Here is a 20,593-nt window from a genome sequence, read left to right as displayed (position 1 = left end):
GTAGAATTTCAAAATGAAACCTGCCAAACTGCAAGGAATGAGCCTGCCAAATTTCAGCCTTCTACCTACATATAATATATATATATATATATATATATATATATATATATATATATATATATATATATATATATATATATATATATATACTCAAAAAATTAAAGGAACACTTTGAAAAAACATCAGATCTCAATGGGAAAAAGAAATCCTCCTGGAAATCTATACTGATATAGACTGGGTAATGTGTTAGGAACGAAAGGATGCCACATCGTTTGATGGAAATGAAAATGATCAACCTACTGAGCCCTGAATTCAAAGTCGCCCCAAAAATCAGAGTGAAAAAATTATGTGGCAGGCTAGTCCATTTTGCCAAAATGTAATTGCAGCAACTCCAAATTGTACGCAGCACTTTGTATGGCCCCTGTGTTCTTGTATACATGCCTGACAACATCGGTGCATGCTTCTAATGAGATGACAGATGGTGTTGTGGGGGATCTCCTCCCAGATCTGGACCATGGCATCATTGAGCTCCTGGACAGTCTGAGGTGCAACCTGGTGGCATTGGATGGACCAAAACATAATGTCCCAGAGGTGTTCTATTGGATTTAGGTCAGGAAAGTGTGGTGGCCAGTCAATGGTATCAATTCCTTTATCCTCCAGGAACTGCCTGCATACTCTCACCACATGAGGCCAGGAATTGTCATACACCAGGAGTCACTGTACCAGCATAGGGTCTGACAATGGGTCCAAGGATTTCATCCTGATACCTAATGGCAGCCAAGGTGCCTTTGTCAAGCCTGTAGCGGTCTGTGTGACCCTCCATGGATATGCCTCCCCAGACAATCATTAACCCACCACCAAACTGCTCATGCTGAATGATGTTACAGGCAGCATAATGTTCTCCATGGCTTCTCCAGACCCTTTCACTTCTGTCACGTGCTCAGGGTGAACCTGCTCTCATCTGTAAAAAGCACAGGGCACCAGTGGTGCATCTGCCAATTCTGGTATTCTATGGCGAATGCCAATCGAGCTGCATGCTGCTGGGCAGTGAGCTCAGGGCCCATTAGAGGACATGGGGCCCTTGGGTCACCCTCATGAAGTCTTTCTGGTTGTTTGGTCAGAGACATTCACACCAGTGGCCTGCTGGAGGTCATTTTGTAGGGCTCTGGCAGTGCTCATCCTGTTCCTCCTTGCCCAAAGGAGCAGATACTGGTCCAGCTGATGGGTTATGGACCTTCTATGGCCCTCTCCCGCTCTCCTAGAGTAACTGCTTGTCTCCTAGAATCTCCTCCATGCCCTTGAGACTGTGCAGGGAGACCCAGCAAACCTTCTGGCAATGACACGTATTGATGTGCTATCCTGGAGAAGTTGGACTACCTGTGCAACCTCTGTAGGGTCCAGGTATCGCCTCATGCTACCAGTAGTGACACTGACTGTAGCCAAATGCAAAACTAGTAAAGAAACAGTCAGAAAAGATGAGGAGGGAAAAATGTCAGTGGCCTCCACCTGTTAAACCATTCCTGTTTTGGGGTCATCTCATTGTTGCCCTCTAGTGCATCTGTTGTTAATTTCATTAACACCACAGCAGCTGAAACTGATTAACAACCCCCTCTGCTACTTAACTGACCAGATTAATATCCCATAAGTTTCATTGACTTTATGCTATACTCTGATTAAAAAGTGTTCCTTTAATTCTTTTGAGCAGTATATTTATATGCCTCCTTTTACATAATGTGCCTCACAATCATAGCTTGTCTGTACCTAAAGGGAGGTAGCCTGGTCAACCTGACCCTGACCCACCTAATGATCAGCCAAATCAGACAGCATTACAACTCTGTTTGAATGTAATTAGCAGAATGTAAAAACAGGTAGTATAGGTACAGCATTTATTTTTTAAACAATTCTTTTAATGTAAGGTCAGTATCACATAGTACAGCCCTTATATTGCTTTGTTCACTGGCCACATCTCTTATAGCATCCACCATTGCATTTTGTGACTCCAGAACAGCATCTGTGAACACACAACCAGATGGTCACCCAACAGTTTCCGGGGCAGAGGTGTGTGAGCAGCCAGCACCCAGTGATGTGCACAGCCCAGCAGCACCATCACTGCCTGGAGTCACCTCATCAGCGTTTGTAATGTACACATGATATCCGATATGGTGTTCCACAAGGCTCTCTCCTGGGTCCGCTGCTCTTCTCAATCTACATGCTTCCGTTAGGTCAGATTATCTCAGGGCACAACGTGAGCTACCACAGCTATGCTGATGACACACAGCTGTACTTATCAGTAGCTCCTGATGACCCTGATTCTATTGATTCACTAACAGAATGTCTGACTTGTATCTCAGAATGGATGAATAGTAATTTTCTCAAGTTAAATAAAGAGAAAACTGAAATTTTAGTGATCAGCAATAATGGATACAATGAGGCTATTAGAAATAAACTTGAAGCATTAGGATTAAAAGTCAAGACGGAGGTAAAAAGCTTAGGGGTAATTGTTGACTGTAATCTGAATTTTAAATCGCATATTAATCAGATAACTAGGACAGCATTTTTTCACTTAAGAAACATAAGTAAAGTTAGACCGCTTATATTACTGAAAGATGCTGAGAAATGAGTTCACGCGTTTGTTTTCAGTTGACTAGATTACTGTAACGCACTCCTCTCAGGACTACCCAAAAAAGACATAAATCGTTTGCAACGAGTGCAGAATGCAGCTGCTAGAATCCTAACTAGGAAAAGAAAATCTGAGCACATTTCTCTAGTTTTAATGTCACTACACTGGTTACTTGTGTCATTCAGGATTGACTTTAAAATTCTGCTTATGGTTTATAAAGCCTTAAATAATCTCGCCCCATCTTATATATCGGAATGTCTGACACCTTATATTCCAAATCGTAACCTCAGATCTTCAAATGAGTGTCTCCTTAGAATTCCAAGAACAAAACTTAAAAGAAGTGGTGAGGCGGCCTTCTGCTGTTATGCACCTAAAATCTGGAATAGCCTGCCAATAGGAATTCGCCAGGCTGATACAGTAGAGCACTTTAAAACACTGCTGAAAACACATTACTTTAACATGGCCTTTTTATAACTTCATTTTAATCGTAATTTAACTTAATCCTGATACTCTATATGTTCAATCTCCTCAAAATAACTATTCATGGTGGCTCTAAAATCGGTACTGACCCCTACTCTCTTTTCTGTTTATTTTTCCGGTTTCTTTGTAGTGGCGGCCTGCGCCACCTCCACCTACTCAAAGCTTCATGATGCTCCAACAATGATGGATGGATTAAAAGGAAGAAGTCTACGTGACCATCATCATCATCAAGCCCTTCCGTGAGAACCCTAAATCCAAAGAGGACTGTTTCATTTATATTAGGTAGAATGCCCAGAAAGGACTGGGCGGTCTCATGGTCTGGAATCCCTACAGATTTTATTTTTTCTCCAGCCGTCTGGAGTTTTTTTGTTTTTTCTGTCCTCCCTGGCCATTGAACCTTACTCTTATTCGATGTTAATTAATGTTGATTTATTTTGTTTTATAATTGTGTCTTTCATTTTTCTATTCTTTAATATGTAAAGCACTTTGAGGTACTGTTTGTATGAAAATGTGCTATAGAAATAAATGTTGTTGTTGTTGTTGTTGTACTGTCTGGAATGCTAAAGATCCTCTTGCCCAGCACAAACAGCATACCGGGGTATCAGCTGGACCACAGCAATCCAGGTTGGATGGGCTTGGAAGGACATCATACACCATCCGAATCAGAAACTTCATTCTTGCTCCTTCTTATTTCCAAAATTCTGCCTGTGTGATCTTTTTGGGCAATTATTTAACCCCAGTTGACCAAATCTCCTTGCGGGCGCATAGCCACTGCCCTGCTACACCGTTCCTCTTCCACCTCTGCAAGGATCTCCTTCTGGATCAGTTGACATATTGAGTCAGTATTACATCAATAGGCCAAAAAAAAAAATATTTTCCTCATGTAATCTAAGATCAACTTCCAGATTATGTCATAACCATGGAGCAGTCACAGGTACAGTCACTGTTGGACTCAAAACAAAACCCAAAACTGTGCCTGCTTTTCTTGTGGTGCTCCCAGTTGCCTTCCATTATTTTTTTGAAGGGTAATTTACTTTATGTCCTTTTATGCTTAACAAATAACACATAAACTCAATGGAAATGGAAAGATGATTCTCATGTCTCCTTTGTAAGGCTGATATTGGAGATGATTTAATTTTGCCACAGCAGATCCTTAGCGCTTATGTCACCATAACTCCAAACGTTTTAAAAATGAATTTGATTAAAAACCTTAATCCATAATCAAAATTAGATAAAACTGAAGCTACATAAATATTCAATAAAGACTTTTTTTAATAACTCCCCATTCATATCCATATCTTTATATCATACCCATTCATTTTCTTATCACTACATTAAACTTAATTACATATATCAATTATTTTATTTACACACGTCTTCCATGTTAGTTTACAAAGTACCCACAAGCCCACAAACCACCTCAATGAAATTTCTTCAAAATATCACCCTTAACATTTGGAATGTAGTAGTCTTTATTCTTCTCTTTCACAAAACAAGCAAGTTTGGCTTTTATTACCGAGAGTTTAAAACCCCAGTTGCTGGCCCCATTTTAAGAACTCTCACGTTGCTGCCTGCGATGATCTTACGCTTTGGCGTGTGTTTTAATTTGTGATTCTAATTTTATCTTTCCTGGCGTAATTCACCTTAGTATTTCACGTTTATTGTTTATTTCAAGCGCGATTGGTATCTGATTGGCAATCTTTTTCTCGGCACGTGTTACTAACTTTAATCAGCCGACCTCTTCATTCGTGTATAAAAAGACTGCGCTGCGCTTCAAACTTTACTGTGCTTTTCTTATTTTTCCCTTTGTTATTTCCAAAATGTGGTATAAAGACAAAGGTCAGATAGCCGTGGTGTTGCTGCTGCTTTTTTTCCTCTGCGATGCTTTTGCTCAGCCCCGTTTTAAAGGACGGCATGTTATTGCAAAGCAGCAGAAGCCCGCGGTCGTGCTTTATGCTAACCCTATTGAGCCGAGAGCTGGCGCTCCGCAGACCGTTACCGCTCAGTGCACCGACAGTGAGGTGATCGTCACCATCAGTCCGGACTTGCTGGGCATCCAAAAGACGGTGCAGCCTTCTGATCTTTCCATGGGTGGATGTGGAGTCACCAGTCCGGCCGGTGCTCAGCCCTTTGTGATTGAAGCGCCACTGCAGGGCTGTGGGAGCACCGTGGAGGTGAGTTGATTTAAAGCGCTCCCACTCTTCCTAATCTACACTATCTCAAGATAACGTATGGTTTGGCCTTGGCTTTTATGTTGGTGTTTAATGCTTTGAAACTATAAAGTGAACTTGTCAGACCCGCTTTAATGAAATCTTGGTCCCCAGTTCGCTGTGAAACTCTCCATTTTACGAGATGGACTATCTGCCCGTTAGATTTGGGATTGAAGGTAATGGGACTCGAACAGTGAAGCACTGCATTGTGCCCTGACCTGGCTAATCCTTCATTCCTAGTGTAGTATACCCAGTCGAGCTGTATGGGCACATGTGCTTGATTTAGAGACGGTGGATGTTGACAGATCGGGCTTGTGCAGTATGGTGATCCAGCATTTTAAACTTTAGGGTTGCATCTCGGTGTTAATTCTGGATTAAATTGTGGCCCAAAGTCAGTGGACATGGTGATAAGGGTTTGAAATGGACTGAGGGTTTTTCCCTCTGGGGTGGGGAATGTAGCACTTGTTTGAGGGTGGCTTTTTTTTTTTCTCCCACCCCCACATCCTTCCTAAGAACCAGTTGGGTTAGTCTAAGGGTTCTGCAGGTCCCTGTCTCGAACTCTTGCTAAAAAAAGGCAACTTTAACATTTAGGTTTGTGGTTTGAAACACAAAATGAGTACCAGGTTGGACAGCAGGTGTGTGTGGGGTGGTTTTTGTGTGTGTGGTGTGTGTGTTTTTTTTTTATTATATATAAACTAAGCTCCAGTTCAAATTTCTCAATGTAAGTTTACCAACTTGCATATTTAATGGTCCCTCTATTGCATGAGCAGAATTTAATTGTCAGCATATTGTAAATCTGCTAATTCAGTGCATGTGAAATGTAGATGGGGACAAACCTTACAGGTCCGGTCTGATTTTTAGCAAGTTACTCTTTATCCATTTTATGAAGCATTCTTTTTGTTATTGGCTGTTTCAGGTTTAGAGCATGACTTGGCAAAGTATTGTAGATGGCCCTTTAATCCTGATGTTGGATTGAAGAACTCGCTCAAAGACCTGAAAGGTTATGGACAGCAGGCCAAAGTATTGATCTGTTTTAAATTGTAGAATATTGTTCTAAATCACAAGTGACATCTATAGAATCCAGTGTGGCTTTGCTTCACTTCTGTGTAATAGCATTTACTTGAATGTGTAAACTGACTTTTTTTTTTTAAGCTACTTGGCAACTAAACTGTTGCATTTTCTCCTTAGATGCAGGGTGCTGAGATAGTGTACAGCTTCACCCTTGACTACAATCCTTCTCCAATTGATGGTCTTCCCATTGTAAGGACAAACCCAGCTGTGGTGCAGATTGAATGCCACTACAACAGGTGAGAGATGACATAACTGAGGTACAAGTGGAGTTGGTTCCAGTGTTAGTTGTACCACTGGGCCTAGAGTATAGTAATGTTGTTGATGCAGATTTGAAGTAGGACAGACTCTTGTAGTAATGCTAACTTCTCCCAATGCAGGCTCCACAATGTCAGCAGCAATGCTCTAAACCCCACTTGGGTTCCCTACACCTCCACAATATCTGATGAGGATATTCTGGGCTTCTCGCTGGTTATAATGAGCAGTAGGTGTATACCTAAAACATTCCAACTGTACTGCTAAATGTGGTTGTAACCCCTTAACATTCCCAACTGTCTGCAGGTGACTGGAGTGGGCCGAGTCCGTCCAACACCTTCTTTCTAGGAGACCTTGTTAACCTTCAAGCATCTGTGGACAACTCTAACCATGTGCCTCTCCGTGTCTTTGTGGACAGCTGTGTGGCCACTCCTGCGTCCAATGCATCGGCCCCAGCCTACACCTTCATTGGGAATAATGGGTGGGTGTGAGAAATAGTCTGACTAGATCTCAGTCTGGAAACACAATGCTATGTTCCCTCTTGTGTATTGCAGGTGTTTCTTGGACAGCCAACTGACAGGCTCCAATTCCCAGTTTGTGTTCCCCAGAGTTGCCCAGTCTGTAATCCAGTTCCAGCTGGATGCCTTCAGGTTTTATGGCCTGACTACTAGTTCAGTAAGTCCTTTCCTTGCATCTCCTTTGAAGGAACCCCATGGAAGCTCCCAGGTGTGACTGGTCTTTTGCATGTCTACTTTCAGATCTTCATTACCTGCCGTCTGAAGGTGACCTTGGTGTCTGCTAATGTTGATCCTTTGAATAAGGATTGCTCATACAACTCTGCACTGAGCCAGTGAGTGTACAGGTGTGCCCTTCTCCTTGCCAGTCTGGCTAATAAGCTGGCAGGTTTTGATTAGTGACTGTGCTTGCAGGTGGAGCTCAGTGGATGGTAACAATGGTGTCTGTAGCTGCTGTGACACAAACTGTGCCAACCCCCCTCCCTTCAGGAGGGGCCCTGGTGCCCCAAGATACAGACCCAGGAGAGCAAGTAAGTGACTTCACCAGCAGTCTTCTGCAGTGTCCAGCCTTGGATACACAAACTGCAATTGTTTTGCAGGTGAATGGAGTGCACCAGCTGGATGGGAGGAGACCATTTCTGTGGGCCCTGTTTTTCTGGAGCAGGTCTCTCCTTTGTCTTTATGGCAGGCCCTGTCTGGCCAGCAAGATGAAACCTCTCCAGGTAACTTGGATTAAGGAGTATAGCATACATTGACACATAATGTGACATGGCAAGAGTTGAAGTGGGTTTAAAGTTTCTTCATTCCTAATCTTTGCTTTTCTGCATGCAGGATTCCAAGCTTCCATCCTTGGAGCAGTTGTGGGTGTCCTGGCTGTCTCCTGTGTGGCTGTACTATTCTTAGTCTACAGAAAAGCAAATGGAACTGCTAATACCAAGCAATAAATTGTAATGCTGAAATCATTGTCCACTGTATCTTGTTTGTGGTTTTTTGGGGAGGGGGCGCTGCATCTATACCTGTTGGATGATCTTGCTGAATCCCATTCTAGATGGAAGGGACTGACTGGTCTGTATCGCATGATCTAATGTCGGAGGTTTAGACTTGGTTTGCCTATTTTTGGCTTAGGCTGAGGACCCTGCACTGGTACAGAATGCCACACAACAAACCTACTTGAGGATCTCATGTGGCAGCCCAAAGTGGATGTGGTCTAGTTCCACCCTCTAGAAATGTCCAAGTGCTACATTAACAACCTCTTGGCCTGCTCCAGCTGGCAATGTCATCCACTGAGGGTCCTGGGAGTCAGGTCACCCTTAGTAGTTGACACATTGCCTCCTTTGGGACTCTGAGCAACTTGTCACTTGTGCCGTAACGGTCGTTTACCTTAATGCAGGTAAAGTCCAAAGCAGTGGTGCCAAAAGGACTCTCTGAATTGACATGGCACTGAAGGAGTCCAGTTTTCATCTTGGGTCACTAGCATCTGTCTTCCAACCTCTATAGCAAAATGGAAAGCACCAGGACTCTATGGAGTAAAAGGCTTAAGTTTGGCAAGATTGTACCAGGAGGTGTTAATGATCCTCCTCAGATTGGAGAAAGTGGCATTGCTGTGAATGTCTTAATCCTCCCAAAAATGGATTAACACTGGGAAGGGGATTAAGATGTTCTCTAATGGCCGAACAGTTTTGCACCAGAGAAATTGCTTAACTTTGATTTGTGGTCCTTCCACACCCAACTTTTAGTCTGAGGCCTCACTGTGGCTACAGGTTTTGATTTCGCCCAGAATCAAATTAACTTTGTTTTTTGGGGGGGAACCACAGTAGCCTGCTATCTTAATTTTTTTTTTTTGGGAATTTTACACTTGCTGTCACTTTTTGTGCTCTTTTGGTATTGTATGTAGATGTGCTCAAATTGTTACAATATTGAATTTAAAGACCAGCAGATGACCCAGAATGATGGCTGCAACTTCCTTTGTAGCTGCATTTTTCCCAAAATTATCAGTTCTGCAGCTTCAACTTAAAATAATGGGATTCAATAAAAGCCTGACGCACAGAAATGATTCCACAGACAAAGTATCTTCGTTTTTTTTAAAGAAACTGTTTACACAAAAAAAATTAAAATAACCAAAGGGAAAAATGTTAAATTCTAGCTTAATTTTGTTACATCTCAAATCGTTACTATTTACTTATTTCTGAACCATTTCAAAACGGTCAGAAAACTGTATGCTTATCCCATTTCTAAGCTTACATGGGTCTTTCAAGTCCTCCTTTACTGGGACTTGTTCCAAATAAACTGAGCTTATTATCACACTGTTCAGTTATAGTAAGAAGGTTCTATCTCTTGCTAATTTATAGGGCAAAAAGACTACCATAAGTTATGACTATGAAATGAATTTATATTCAAATTAAGTACTCGTCAATATGAGTCTTAACTCAAAACTAACTTTCTAAGATTGGCTCCTACATTTCCAGCCCCTAATTGACTATGTGGGAGCGGAGACAATTACTATACTTCAATATGAGCCAATTATTTAACTATTCTTTTCAAATCATTAGCAATAACACTGCAAACAAATATATTTTAAAAATTTCATATTTCAAACATTGGCTGTTTCTTGAAGCAGGCACAGTTTTTTTCACGGGTCTGTCCAGTGTGCTGGTTTTGGTCTGCACACAAACTCTTCTGACTGCACCTTTGGCATCTGGCATCGTCTTGATGACTCAACCCATTACCCAGGAATTGCGAGGTGTAGCTTTATCTACAATTAGAACAACGTCACCTGGTTCAAAATTTCTTCTTGGTGTAATCCGTTTTTGGAGTATTGGCAAATACTCTTTTGTCCATCTTTTCCAAAACAAATCAGCCATGTATTGAATTTGTTTCCAGCGTCGTGTTGGGGGTGGTTCATTTTCTGAAATGAGTTTAGGTGGTATTTCAGGTTTTGTCTTTAATAAGTGATTGGGTGTTAGTGGTTCCAAATTATTTGGATCATCTGATGTCTTCGTAAGGGGTCTGTTGTTGAGTATTGATTCCACTTTGTACATCATTGTAGGAAGGTTTTCATCATCGAGTGTTTGTTGATTTAGTGTTGAATTTAAAATCTTTCTTATGCTTCTGATTTGTCTTTCCCATACTCCACCTTGGTGAGAGGCTGATGGTGGATTAAAAATCCATTTGATTTGTTCTTGCATCATAGCGTCACTGATTTTTTTTGTGTTCCAATTTTTTAATAGCTTCTCGTAGCTCTCTTTCTGCTCCAACAAAATTTGTTCCATTGTCTGACATGTGAAGATTACTCCGTACCTCTTGACTAAACTTCTTCCTCTTTTGACTAGGAAGGGGCCAAAATAGTCAACTCCAACATTAGTGAACGGTGGTTGGTTTGATGCTAGACAATCTTCTGGCAAATCTGCCATTTTTTGCTCGCCTGCTTTCGCATTGTATCTTCTGCACGTTGTGCACTTTGAAATTATTTTTCTGATAGCTGAATTTGCTTGAGGTATCCAGTATTTCTGGCGTAATTTTGCGAGCACATAGTTGCGCCCACAATGTCTGATTTGTTTAAGGATGTGCTGCAATATGAGAGAAGCAACATGTGAATGCTTGTGTAGAATTGCAGGATGTTCAGCTTCTTTGGGCATTGCAGCTTTGCAGAGTCTTCCTCCAACTCTAAGTATTCCATCTTGTATGATCGGGTCGAGTTTATAGATTTGACTGTTCTTTTTAACAAGTCTTTTTCTTTAGAGCTTTTAATTCTTCTGGGAATTCTTGCTGTTGACTTAGACGGATAAGCTCTGTTTCAGCTTTAACTAAGTCATCTAGAGAAATTGGACTTGGTTTTAAAGTCCGTTTATACTTTTTCATGTGCTTTGTGATGAGTGATTTTTGTTCTTTTAGATTACCTTTAGTCTGACTGGCTTCTAGTTGAAATATTTTTCTTTCATTTCTTAAGTGCAACAGTATGTCTTTAAACTTGAGAAACCAAGCCACTGCTTTCTTCAAACGATGCCAATCTGAAAAGTAAGTGATTAGTTTGTTGATGGGTTCGGTCGCCTCTTCTACTCTTGTCATGTTAACTGCACAAATTTTAACTTCTGGATCATCTTCAAAGAGTGAATCGTTTAGTTGATCTGGTCTTTTTGGCCACTCACGTTCTGACTTCAATAAGAAACTTGGACCATGTGACCATGTGGTGTTCTTGAGAAACTTTTCTATGCTTAGCCCTCTAGATGCTTGATCAGCCGGTTAAGGACAGATGTGACATACCTCCACTGTGAAGGTTGTGAATGATCTCTGATCATGGAGATTCTGTTTTCAACAAAGGTCTTGAATCGAGTGCTCTCATTTGAAATGTATTTTAGCACCGTGGTGCTGTCGGTCCAAAATATAGATTCTCGTAAGGGCATTTGAAGCTCACCTTTAAGCATTTTGTCTATTTTAACTGCCACAATGGCTGCCGTCCGCTCCATTCTTGGAATTGTGACCTGTTTCAATGGGGCAACTCTTGACTTGCCCATCAGGAATGAACAATTCCTTTTGCCCTCTTCATTTGTTAAAACAAGATAAGTGACAGTGCCATATCCATCTTCACTAGCATCTGCAAAATCGTGCATTTGTGCTGTCTTTATGGTTCCAGACCCAATAGGTTTGAAGCATCTGTTCACTTTATAGTCTGTGAGTAACTGCAAATCATCCATCCATTTTTTCAATTTCTGAATGTGTTTGACTTCTACTTCTTCATCCCACCCAAATTTCTCCTTACATAAGTCTCTCAGAATAAGCTTTGCTGGCATTAAGGCAGGTGCTATAAAACCAAGTGGATCATAAACTGAGCTAACAACAAACAGAAAACCATGCCTTGTTGCGGGCTTGTTTTGAAACTTAATCTGAAATTTGAAACTGTCAGTTTCTGTGCACCACTGGATGCCCAGGGCACGCTCTGTGGGAAGGAGACTGTGACTCAAATCTAAGTCCTTTTGTTCATGAGCTCTGTCTTCTTCTGGTATGGACAATAAAACTGCTCTGTTGTTACTCACCCACTTAGTCAAATGGAATCCCCCTTTGAGGCATAGAGCTTGGAGGTCCTTTGCCAGCTTTATTGCTTGTTCTTCTGTTGTCACTGACCTTAAACAGTCATCTACGTAGAAATTGTTGAGAACGGTGTGAACAGCTTCCTCAGAAAATGTATCTCTGGCATCTTCGGCTGTTTTACGCAAAGCATAAGAAGCACAACTGGGTGAAGAAGTAGCACCAAAAAGATGTACTGTCATTTTGAATTCTTCTAGATCTTTACTTAGATTACCTTCAGGCCACCATAAAAAACGTAAAAGATCTGTGTCTTTGTCTGGTATCTTAACTTGTTAGACATTGACTTAATGTCTGCCAATAAGGCTACTGGCTCCTTTCTGAATCTTGTGAGGACGCCAATGAGTGTGTTAGTTAGGTCAGGGCCTTTAAGTAATTGTTCATTAAGTGAAATCCCCTGGTAGGTTGCAGTGCAGTCAAAGACTACTCAAATTTTATTTTTCTTTTCTCTCAGTACTGCAAGCAACTGATAACCACTCTCGTTTCAGTTCATATGGAAGTTTTGAAACGACAATATGTAGATTTTCACCTATATCGAATTCATTGTGATTTCTTCCTAAAGTAGGTGCTGCATTCATACAACGACCGAGGAAGAGAGCTAAATCTACCAATGCTCCTCCATCTTCTGCTGACTTTATCTGAGGCCAGTTCATAATATTTTTAATGTGTGCTCTATATATCTGTCTACTATCTCCATAGTAGGTTTTCAGCAGTTGTCGTGCCTTTTGATAGCCCTCTTCAGGCGCAGGATTGAATGAGTTCGTGAGGGCGACCTCTAGTGTATTGTTCTAGAAAATGCAGTTTATCTTTTACATTTTCAAATGCTTTGTCTACAGCATAATCAAAAGCTCTAATGAATGATGAATACGTCAGAGGATCACCATTAAATATTGCTACTTCTGTACGTGGCGCTGGAGGTTTAATTTGTTTCTCCCACTGTTGAGCTAACAGATTTGTAGCTTCGACAACCACTCTTTGGTTTTCAGCTTGATTCTGAAGTATATCGACAAGACCGTGTCCGTATAATTGTGGCCGTGCCGAGGTAGTGACCGTATTTGCCTTTCAGACTCATCTAACCTTTGTAGGATTCTATTAAGTGTCGATTGTTCAATCAGTACTGCTGTAGGAGGTGATGATGTGGCTGCTGTTTTCTGAGCTAAAGAGTCAAGTCTAACATCAAGGGTATGTTTTAATTGAGGTGACGTCTTTCGTTTTATTGGCTTTGAACGAACCCGTTCTTGAAATTGCATCTCTTCGAACTGATTAATTAGCTGTTCATCAACTTTATGTGCTAACAGTCTATTTGCGTCTTCTAGCCAAGCCGTAGTAGCGACAGTGAATTCATTCAGTTTCTTAAAGCGTTCAGTGAATGTCATTTTCTGTTTCTGAATCTCTCCTCCTTATTTAATATACAAGTAGCTTTTCCTGTAGTTCTTTTAACTCTCTGTGTGTCGAACGAAAATCTTCAAATCTTTTAGCCACCATTAAGCGGTTTTCTGGAATGTTTTAAGACTTTCGATCTCAGCTATGAACACGTGAAGCTTATCTTCCCTCTGACTTATGTGATCTTTAAGATCTCTAATTATATTTTCCGACTTCGAGTCTGAACTCAGATCACTGCCGATCTCACTTGAGCTCTGTTTAGACATTGCCATGACAACAGTTCAATAAAATGACAGGACGTTTCCTGACAGCAGTTTCGTCACAATAGGGACGTTCCAACAAGGCAGATTACTTTCTTGAAACAAGGTTCCAATGACTCAAGCCAAAGGCACATCCAATCATCCAAAATGTCTTTTTCCAAGACGTCATTTAATAATATCACAGTCTCTCAAATCTTCTCAAGGTACGGCGACCTTGCTTTCATTAATAATCATGCGAAGATAGTAGATAATATCACAGTACCTTCTGAATGATTCAGTTCTTTTCCTTCGTTGACGAGTTCTGTAGCAGAAGTATCTTCTGTACTCGAATGGTAGATTCCAGTTCAGGCCTTAGCCAGTTTTCTGACAAAATTGTAGCTGCGTTTTTCCCAAAATTATCAAAGTTCTGCAGCTTCAACTTAAAAAATGGGATTCAACAAAAGCCTGACGAGCAGAAATGATTCCACAGACAAAGTATCTTCGTTTTTTAAAGTTTAGTTAACTTTTAAAGTAAAACAGTTTACACAAAAAAAGGAAATTAAAATAGCAAAAAAAGGGAAAAATTAATGTTAAGAAAAGTTCAATTCTAGCTTAATCTTGTTACATCTCAAATCGTTACTATTTACTTAATATTTCTGAACCATTTCAGAACGGTCAGAAAACTGTATGCTTATCCCATTTCTAAGCTTAAATGGGTCTTTCAAGTCCTTTACTGGGACTTGTTCCAAATAAACTGAGCTTATTATCACACTGTTATTCAGTTATAGTAAGAAGGTTCTATCTCTTGCTAACTTATAGGGCGAAAAGACTATACCATAAGTTATGACTATGAAAGGAATTTATATTTTATTCAAATTAAGCAAACATCAATATGAGTCTAACTCCAAACTTTAACTTTCTAAGATTGGCTCTTACACCCTTTGTATGGCTAAATTTAACTTGCAGTATGCATGTCTACAGTGTGATAAGACTGTTAGATTCTTGTCATAACATTAAGGCAAAAATCTGGAATTGGTTACTATTGAGGGTGCCAGTATATCCTAATCCAGTTGAGATCCCAGAAGTATTCAGCCAAGGTGTATGCAAATCGGCCTTCAGTTTCTCTGGCCGTTTGCACAGGGCCTTTGTTAAACAAGCTGTAAAAGCCCAGGCTCCTAGAAACCATGGTTTCTGGCACTTCAATTGCAGTAGTGGCTACACAAGGTTCTCTTGGTGGTTTCATTGTGCCACTGTGCTCTCCTTGCTTGTGTATTAGCAGTTAAGCGAGTTTGTCTCCTCGGAGGTTTCATTTTTGCCAATGTACTCGTCTCATGTATTAGCGGCAGTGGTTTCACTTTGGCGACAGTCATTTTCTTTGAGCTTCATGCTGTAGCCTCTCACTTCCAGGCTGGACAGTCTTCCACACACAGACATTTATATACAAGATAATGCAGGCACAACTGGTGCAGTGCATAAGAAGGGTAAGGAGTGATCTGCAGGGGTGCCCACACATTTTTTGGATTGCAAGCTACTTTTAAAATGACCAGGTTGAAATGATCTACCTACATTAAAATTATATATATATATATATATATATATATATATATATATATATATATATATATATATATATATATATATATATATATATATATATATATATATATATATATACCAAGTATACTTTATAAATAAAATGAATTGTTATTGTGCTGTAAAAGGTACAACATAATACATTTATGATCACTACAGGATTTGGATTTAATAATCATGAGGGAAAAGGCTGACTTGCAAAAATACAGCAGAATAATGCAGTCAAGGAGGTTGCACAGTTTCTCATGTTTGGGTACTTTTCCTCTTAGTTCCAAAACTATCCATGAGCCCAGACTTTAGCTGAATGTCATCCTGTAGTGTCAATCTCTTCCTCAACTGTACAAGAGTTTTAGTTGAAACAGTGTTGCAATTTCTGATGCAAGTGAATCACCCTCAACTTCTTCCCTAAAAGGATAGCACTTAAATGTAGCAATTGGCTCAAGTAAAGCTGAGTCTTGAAACCGTCTGTCAAAGTCTGACAGGCAGTTTTCAATCTAGTTTTCAATGTAGCGTATGCTGTCAAATTGCACACACGCCTTCCATTGCATCTCCAGCTCTGACGTGAGGTTTTGGATGTTCCCCAAATCAAGGTGCTGCAGCTTTGAGGACAGATGTTGCATTTTTCGTTTGAAAGCATTAACTGAGCTAATCATATTGACCATGGTTTTCTCTCTTCCTTACAGCTGTAAATTAAACTCTTTCAACATGTTGGTCAGATCAGGAAAAAATGCCAAATCTAGCGGCCTTTGATCGTTATTAAGTTGCTTGTATTCTGTATGCTTAATGACGAGGAGAAACTCCTTTTTCTCCGGCCAGGGGTCTTGAAATCTCAGCAGGAATTTCTCCCTAGCCATCTGTCTCAACAAAGGCCTCTTTTATCATCTCTCCATCTTTGGAGGACTTCTTATGCTTATTGATCGAGTGACTCACCCAGAACGATGCTTCAGTGTGTCTGCCTTTGCTTTTGAATCCACCTGAGTGCAAAATGACGGCTGTCCGTCATTCCCTCTCCTTTCTCGGATCGCTTTTCGGAAGGAAGTCAGTTTCGGAGTTTTCATGAACAGTTCAAAAGTGCCTTTCCACGTTTTACTTCATTGGAATAGCAATGATAGATGGACAGATCAGACAAACGCACTTCGATTGTGACATTGTGAGAAAAAAAATCCTCTTCCAATTCCACATCCAGCCCATACCCTCCCAAACAATTTTTTTAAATCCTTTTTAGTCAATATAAATTGGAAGGCTAACTAGATCACTTAGCCAGAATTTTGCAGTAGCTCGCGCATTTGATCGTGTGTGCAGGATGACCAGTGTGTTAGAGGAAAAGAGATCTCAGACCGGCTGCCCTGTATGTCAATCAAGTGGCAAATACCATAGGGAGGATATATGATAGACTAATGTTTAAAAAAACCTTTTTTTTAAATGCAACGCGATCTACCTGTACTACTTTTGTGATCTACCAGTCAATTGCGATCAATGTCTTGGGCACCCCTGGTGTACAGTATAGATCAATCACTAACTGCTCTGTGGTCAAAACACAGCTGAGAGAAACCAGGACCCAGCTGGCGGAAGCAGAGGCATGGGCGGCCGCGGTGGTAGGGTTGGAGACTGCTCAGTCTCTGTCCCCTCAGTTATCTTAGGGCAGGGGTGTCGAACTCCAGGCCTTGTGGGCCTCAGTAGCTGCAGGTTTTCATTCTAACCCTTTTTCCTAAACAATGACCAGTTTTCACTGCTAATTCATTTCTTTTCTTTTTATTTTAATAGCCCTGTTTTTAAGGATTCGGTCCTTTGAATTGATTTGTTTATTCCTTAAATGGCAGCTAAACAGAAATGAGACGTGAAATGAGCCAACAGCTGACCAGCTAAATCGGGGCTGCAAACTGCCACCAATTTCACTCCAATCAGTCTCTTAAGGAGAAGCTGATTCTTGCTGTTAATCAAACCTGTTATTTAATTCAATGACTTGTTGCTGCTCTCAATCTGCCACAGCAGACATTTCCCAAACTGTTGATTTTCTGTTTTTTTTAAGAACACTGTCAACATCCTTTGGTGAACTGAGAGTTCAGCCTTACAGAGACCTTCACCTTTCTTTATTGTCAGATATTGTGCGATGGGCACAGGTAGAGCTGGTCCTGTGGCAGTGGCTTTCGTGTCTCATTACTGTTTGGCTGCTAATTAAGGAAAAAGAGACAACTAAGGGGTCTGAATCAAGTTAAGACTAAAGCAAAAAGTTAATTAGCAGAAAAAACTGGTCACTAATTAAGAAGATGGTTAAAATGAAAACCTGCAGCCACTGCAGCCCTCCAGGACTGGAGTTCGACACCCGTGTCTTAGGGGGATGGATGACATGGAAACGTATTTTCGAGCAGTTGTGATGGAAGATTTTGCATATAACTTGATACATGTTTTGTAGGTCTTTATAATTTAGGCAAAGCAATGTAATTTAGTGTTATCTTGCTGAGAGGCATTCGTGTTTGCCCCCCCTGTTTACGACAAAGTCTTTTTGTAATTTTACGACAGGATTTGGGGGGGATGTGTCTTAAACCAGTTTGGCAATTATTTCTCTGCTAAAGTCTTTCAACAGCTCTGCAAGGAGGCCAGGATGTTTAACATATGGTTTGGGGGGCAGGTGTTAAGATGGTCTGTTTCCCCCATTGCTCTGAGGTATGGCTGTTTGGAATTGGCTTGTCTCAGAGGCCTTTAACACTAGAATTATCAGAGCCTACGAAAAAACTCGTAGATCCGTCCCACCTTAAATCGCTTCATAAAACCGTTCTCACCTCTCCACCAGCGTCCTTTGTCCTCTAAATGTGCTGATAAAGAAAAGCTCCAAGTAGCCGGCTATTCCATCCCCCACCGACGTAGAAGGTGCACAAACTTCTCTCAGCTCATGGCTTGATTGATTATCTGGGAGTGAAGTGGAGTTTTAGAGTGGAAATAATAGATCATTATTTGGAATACACGCATTTCACGTGTGTTCCGTTTCTACAGTAATCCATGTAAACACATTTTTAAAACAGAATCATTTTTCATTTTGTAGTAGTAAATGTAGGCATAAACTATATAATGTATGAAGACCAAATATCAAAGAAACACTTTCACAAAAGGTACAGATATAACAGAACAAGTATGATTTTATTCAAAAATATAACTGCAGAAAAAAAGCCGCCTTAGCATGCCACATCGACACACATTTACTACAATTGCCACAGTAGTGTAATGGTATCAGCTGCTGACTAGTAATCAGAATATCATGAGTTCAATCCTGCGTGACTCAGTTTTGAGAAGTAAACTGTTCTTATTCTTACTATTTTAGAATAAAAGCATACATTTGATTTCAGTGTGTAGCAGCCAGTGTAATTTATGATACTACAGTCCCTGACAAAAGTCTTGTCGCTTGTCTATTTTGTAGAAACTCCTGCTATTAACCTGACTTTTAATTAATCAACTGGTGTTAGAAATAGCTCATATGAAAAGCTAAAGCACTCCCAAATGATGTTTAATGCACTGAAATTAATTAGTTTCACTGAAAAAAGATTTATCATTTAATCAAGACAGAAAGGTCAAATTTGGGCAAGACAAAAGTTTTGTCGCCTGTACAGAAAATGAACAACTTTACAGAAAATCAAAAAAATTGTCAGCAAATTAAGTAGTGGTGCTGTGAGATCCAAATTGAATATCTTGTATGACTTCCATGAGCTTGAAGGACAGCATCCATGCGGTTTGGCAAGGATTCATACAATTTATTGATGAAGTCATCAGGAATAGCAAAGAAAACAGTCTCGCATGCCTCCCAGAGTTCATCAATATTCTTTGGTTTCGTCTTCCATGCTTCCTCTTTCATCCTAACCCACATATGCTCAATGATGTTCATGTCTGGTGACTGGGTGGCCAATCCTGGAGCATCTTGATCTTCTTCGCTTTAAGGAACTTTGATGTGGAGATGGAAGTATGCGATGGAGCACCATCCTGCTGCAGAATTTGGCCTTTTTATGGTTGGGAATATAAGAGGTAGCTAAGATTTCTTGGTATTTTAGACTATTGGTGTTGCCTTCCACCCTGCAGATCCCTCGCATACCCCCATACTGGATGTAACCCCAGATCATGATTTTGCCTCCACCAAACTTCACTGTTTTCTAGGTAAATCTCGGCTCCATGCGGGTTCCAGTAGGTCTCCTGCAATATTTGCAGTGACTGTGGTGTAATTCAACAGAAGATTCATCTGAAAAATCCACCTTCTGCCACTTTTAAAGCGTCCATCCTTTTAGCAGGCTGTGGGCCTTGGCAAATGCCACACAGTATTTCAATTGTCTTTTGTTAAGTGCTGGCTTATGGGCACTGATTCGACCATGGAGGCCATTTCGAGACAGAATCCGACAAACTGTTCTGGTTGACACAGGGACTTCAGGTGACCAGGTCTTGTGGAGCTCTGCTGCAGTGGAAAATGGGCTGGCCTTGGATTTTCGAGCCAACAAACGGTCCTCTCGAGCAGTTGTCTTGCAGGGTCTTTCTGACCTGGGCTTGTCAAAAACGTCTCCAGTCTCTTCAAATCTTTTTATTATCCACTGAACTTGACGCTGACACACATTGAAGGTGTTTGCCACATCAGCAGTGGATTTGGTCTTCAGGCTCTTGATAATCAACACCTCAGTCTCAGGGTGAATCTTAGGCATGTTTGCAGAGGTCCAGTTGCAGCTGATGTGAAGGTCTAGTGTACTGGGCTTCTTTTTATACACAACTGAGACCTAATTGATCCAGTATTAGTCACAGTTGAAGCTCATATGACAAGGCGACAACCCTTATGTCTTGCCAAAAATTGACTCAATGGGCTTTACCAAGCTGTGAATACAACAACAACATTTATTTATATAGCACATTTTCATACAAACAGTAGCTCAAAGTGCTTTACATAATAAAGAATAGAAAAATAAAAGACACAATAAGAAAACAAAATAAATCAACATTAATTAACATCGAATAAGAGTAAGGTCCAATGGCCAGGGGGGACAGAAAAACAAAAAAAAAAACTCCAGACGGCTGGAGAAAAAAAAAATCTGTGGGATTCCAGACCATGAGACCGCCCAGTCCCCTCTGGGCATTCTACCTAACATAAATGAAACAGTCCTCTTTGGATTTAGGGTTCTCACGGAA

General features: G+C 40.6%; 1 protein-coding gene across 1 annotated transcript in view; it reads left to right on the top strand.

The window, feature by feature from the left end:
• Window positions 1-4,875: 4,875 nt before the first annotated feature.
• Window positions 4,876-20,593, top strand: part of LOC120533295 (zona pellucida sperm-binding protein 3-like) — a 215,011-nt gene continuing 199,293 nt past the window's right edge. The window contains exon 1 of the mRNA XM_039760123.1: window positions 4,876-5,274. Coding sequence (XP_039616057.1) covers window positions 4,921-5,274 — 354 coding nt within the window. The 5' untranslated portion in view covers window positions 4,876-4,920. The remainder of the gene's footprint in view (window positions 5,275-20,593) is intronic.

This window comes from Polypterus senegalus, chromosome 8 (assembly GCF_016835505.1).
Source record: "Polypterus senegalus isolate Bchr_013 chromosome 8, ASM1683550v1, whole genome shotgun sequence".
Classification (NCBI taxonomy): Eukaryota; Metazoa; Chordata; class Cladistia; order Polypteriformes; family Polypteridae; genus Polypterus; species Polypterus senegalus.
This window is presented reverse-complemented; position numbering and strand designations above follow the sequence as displayed.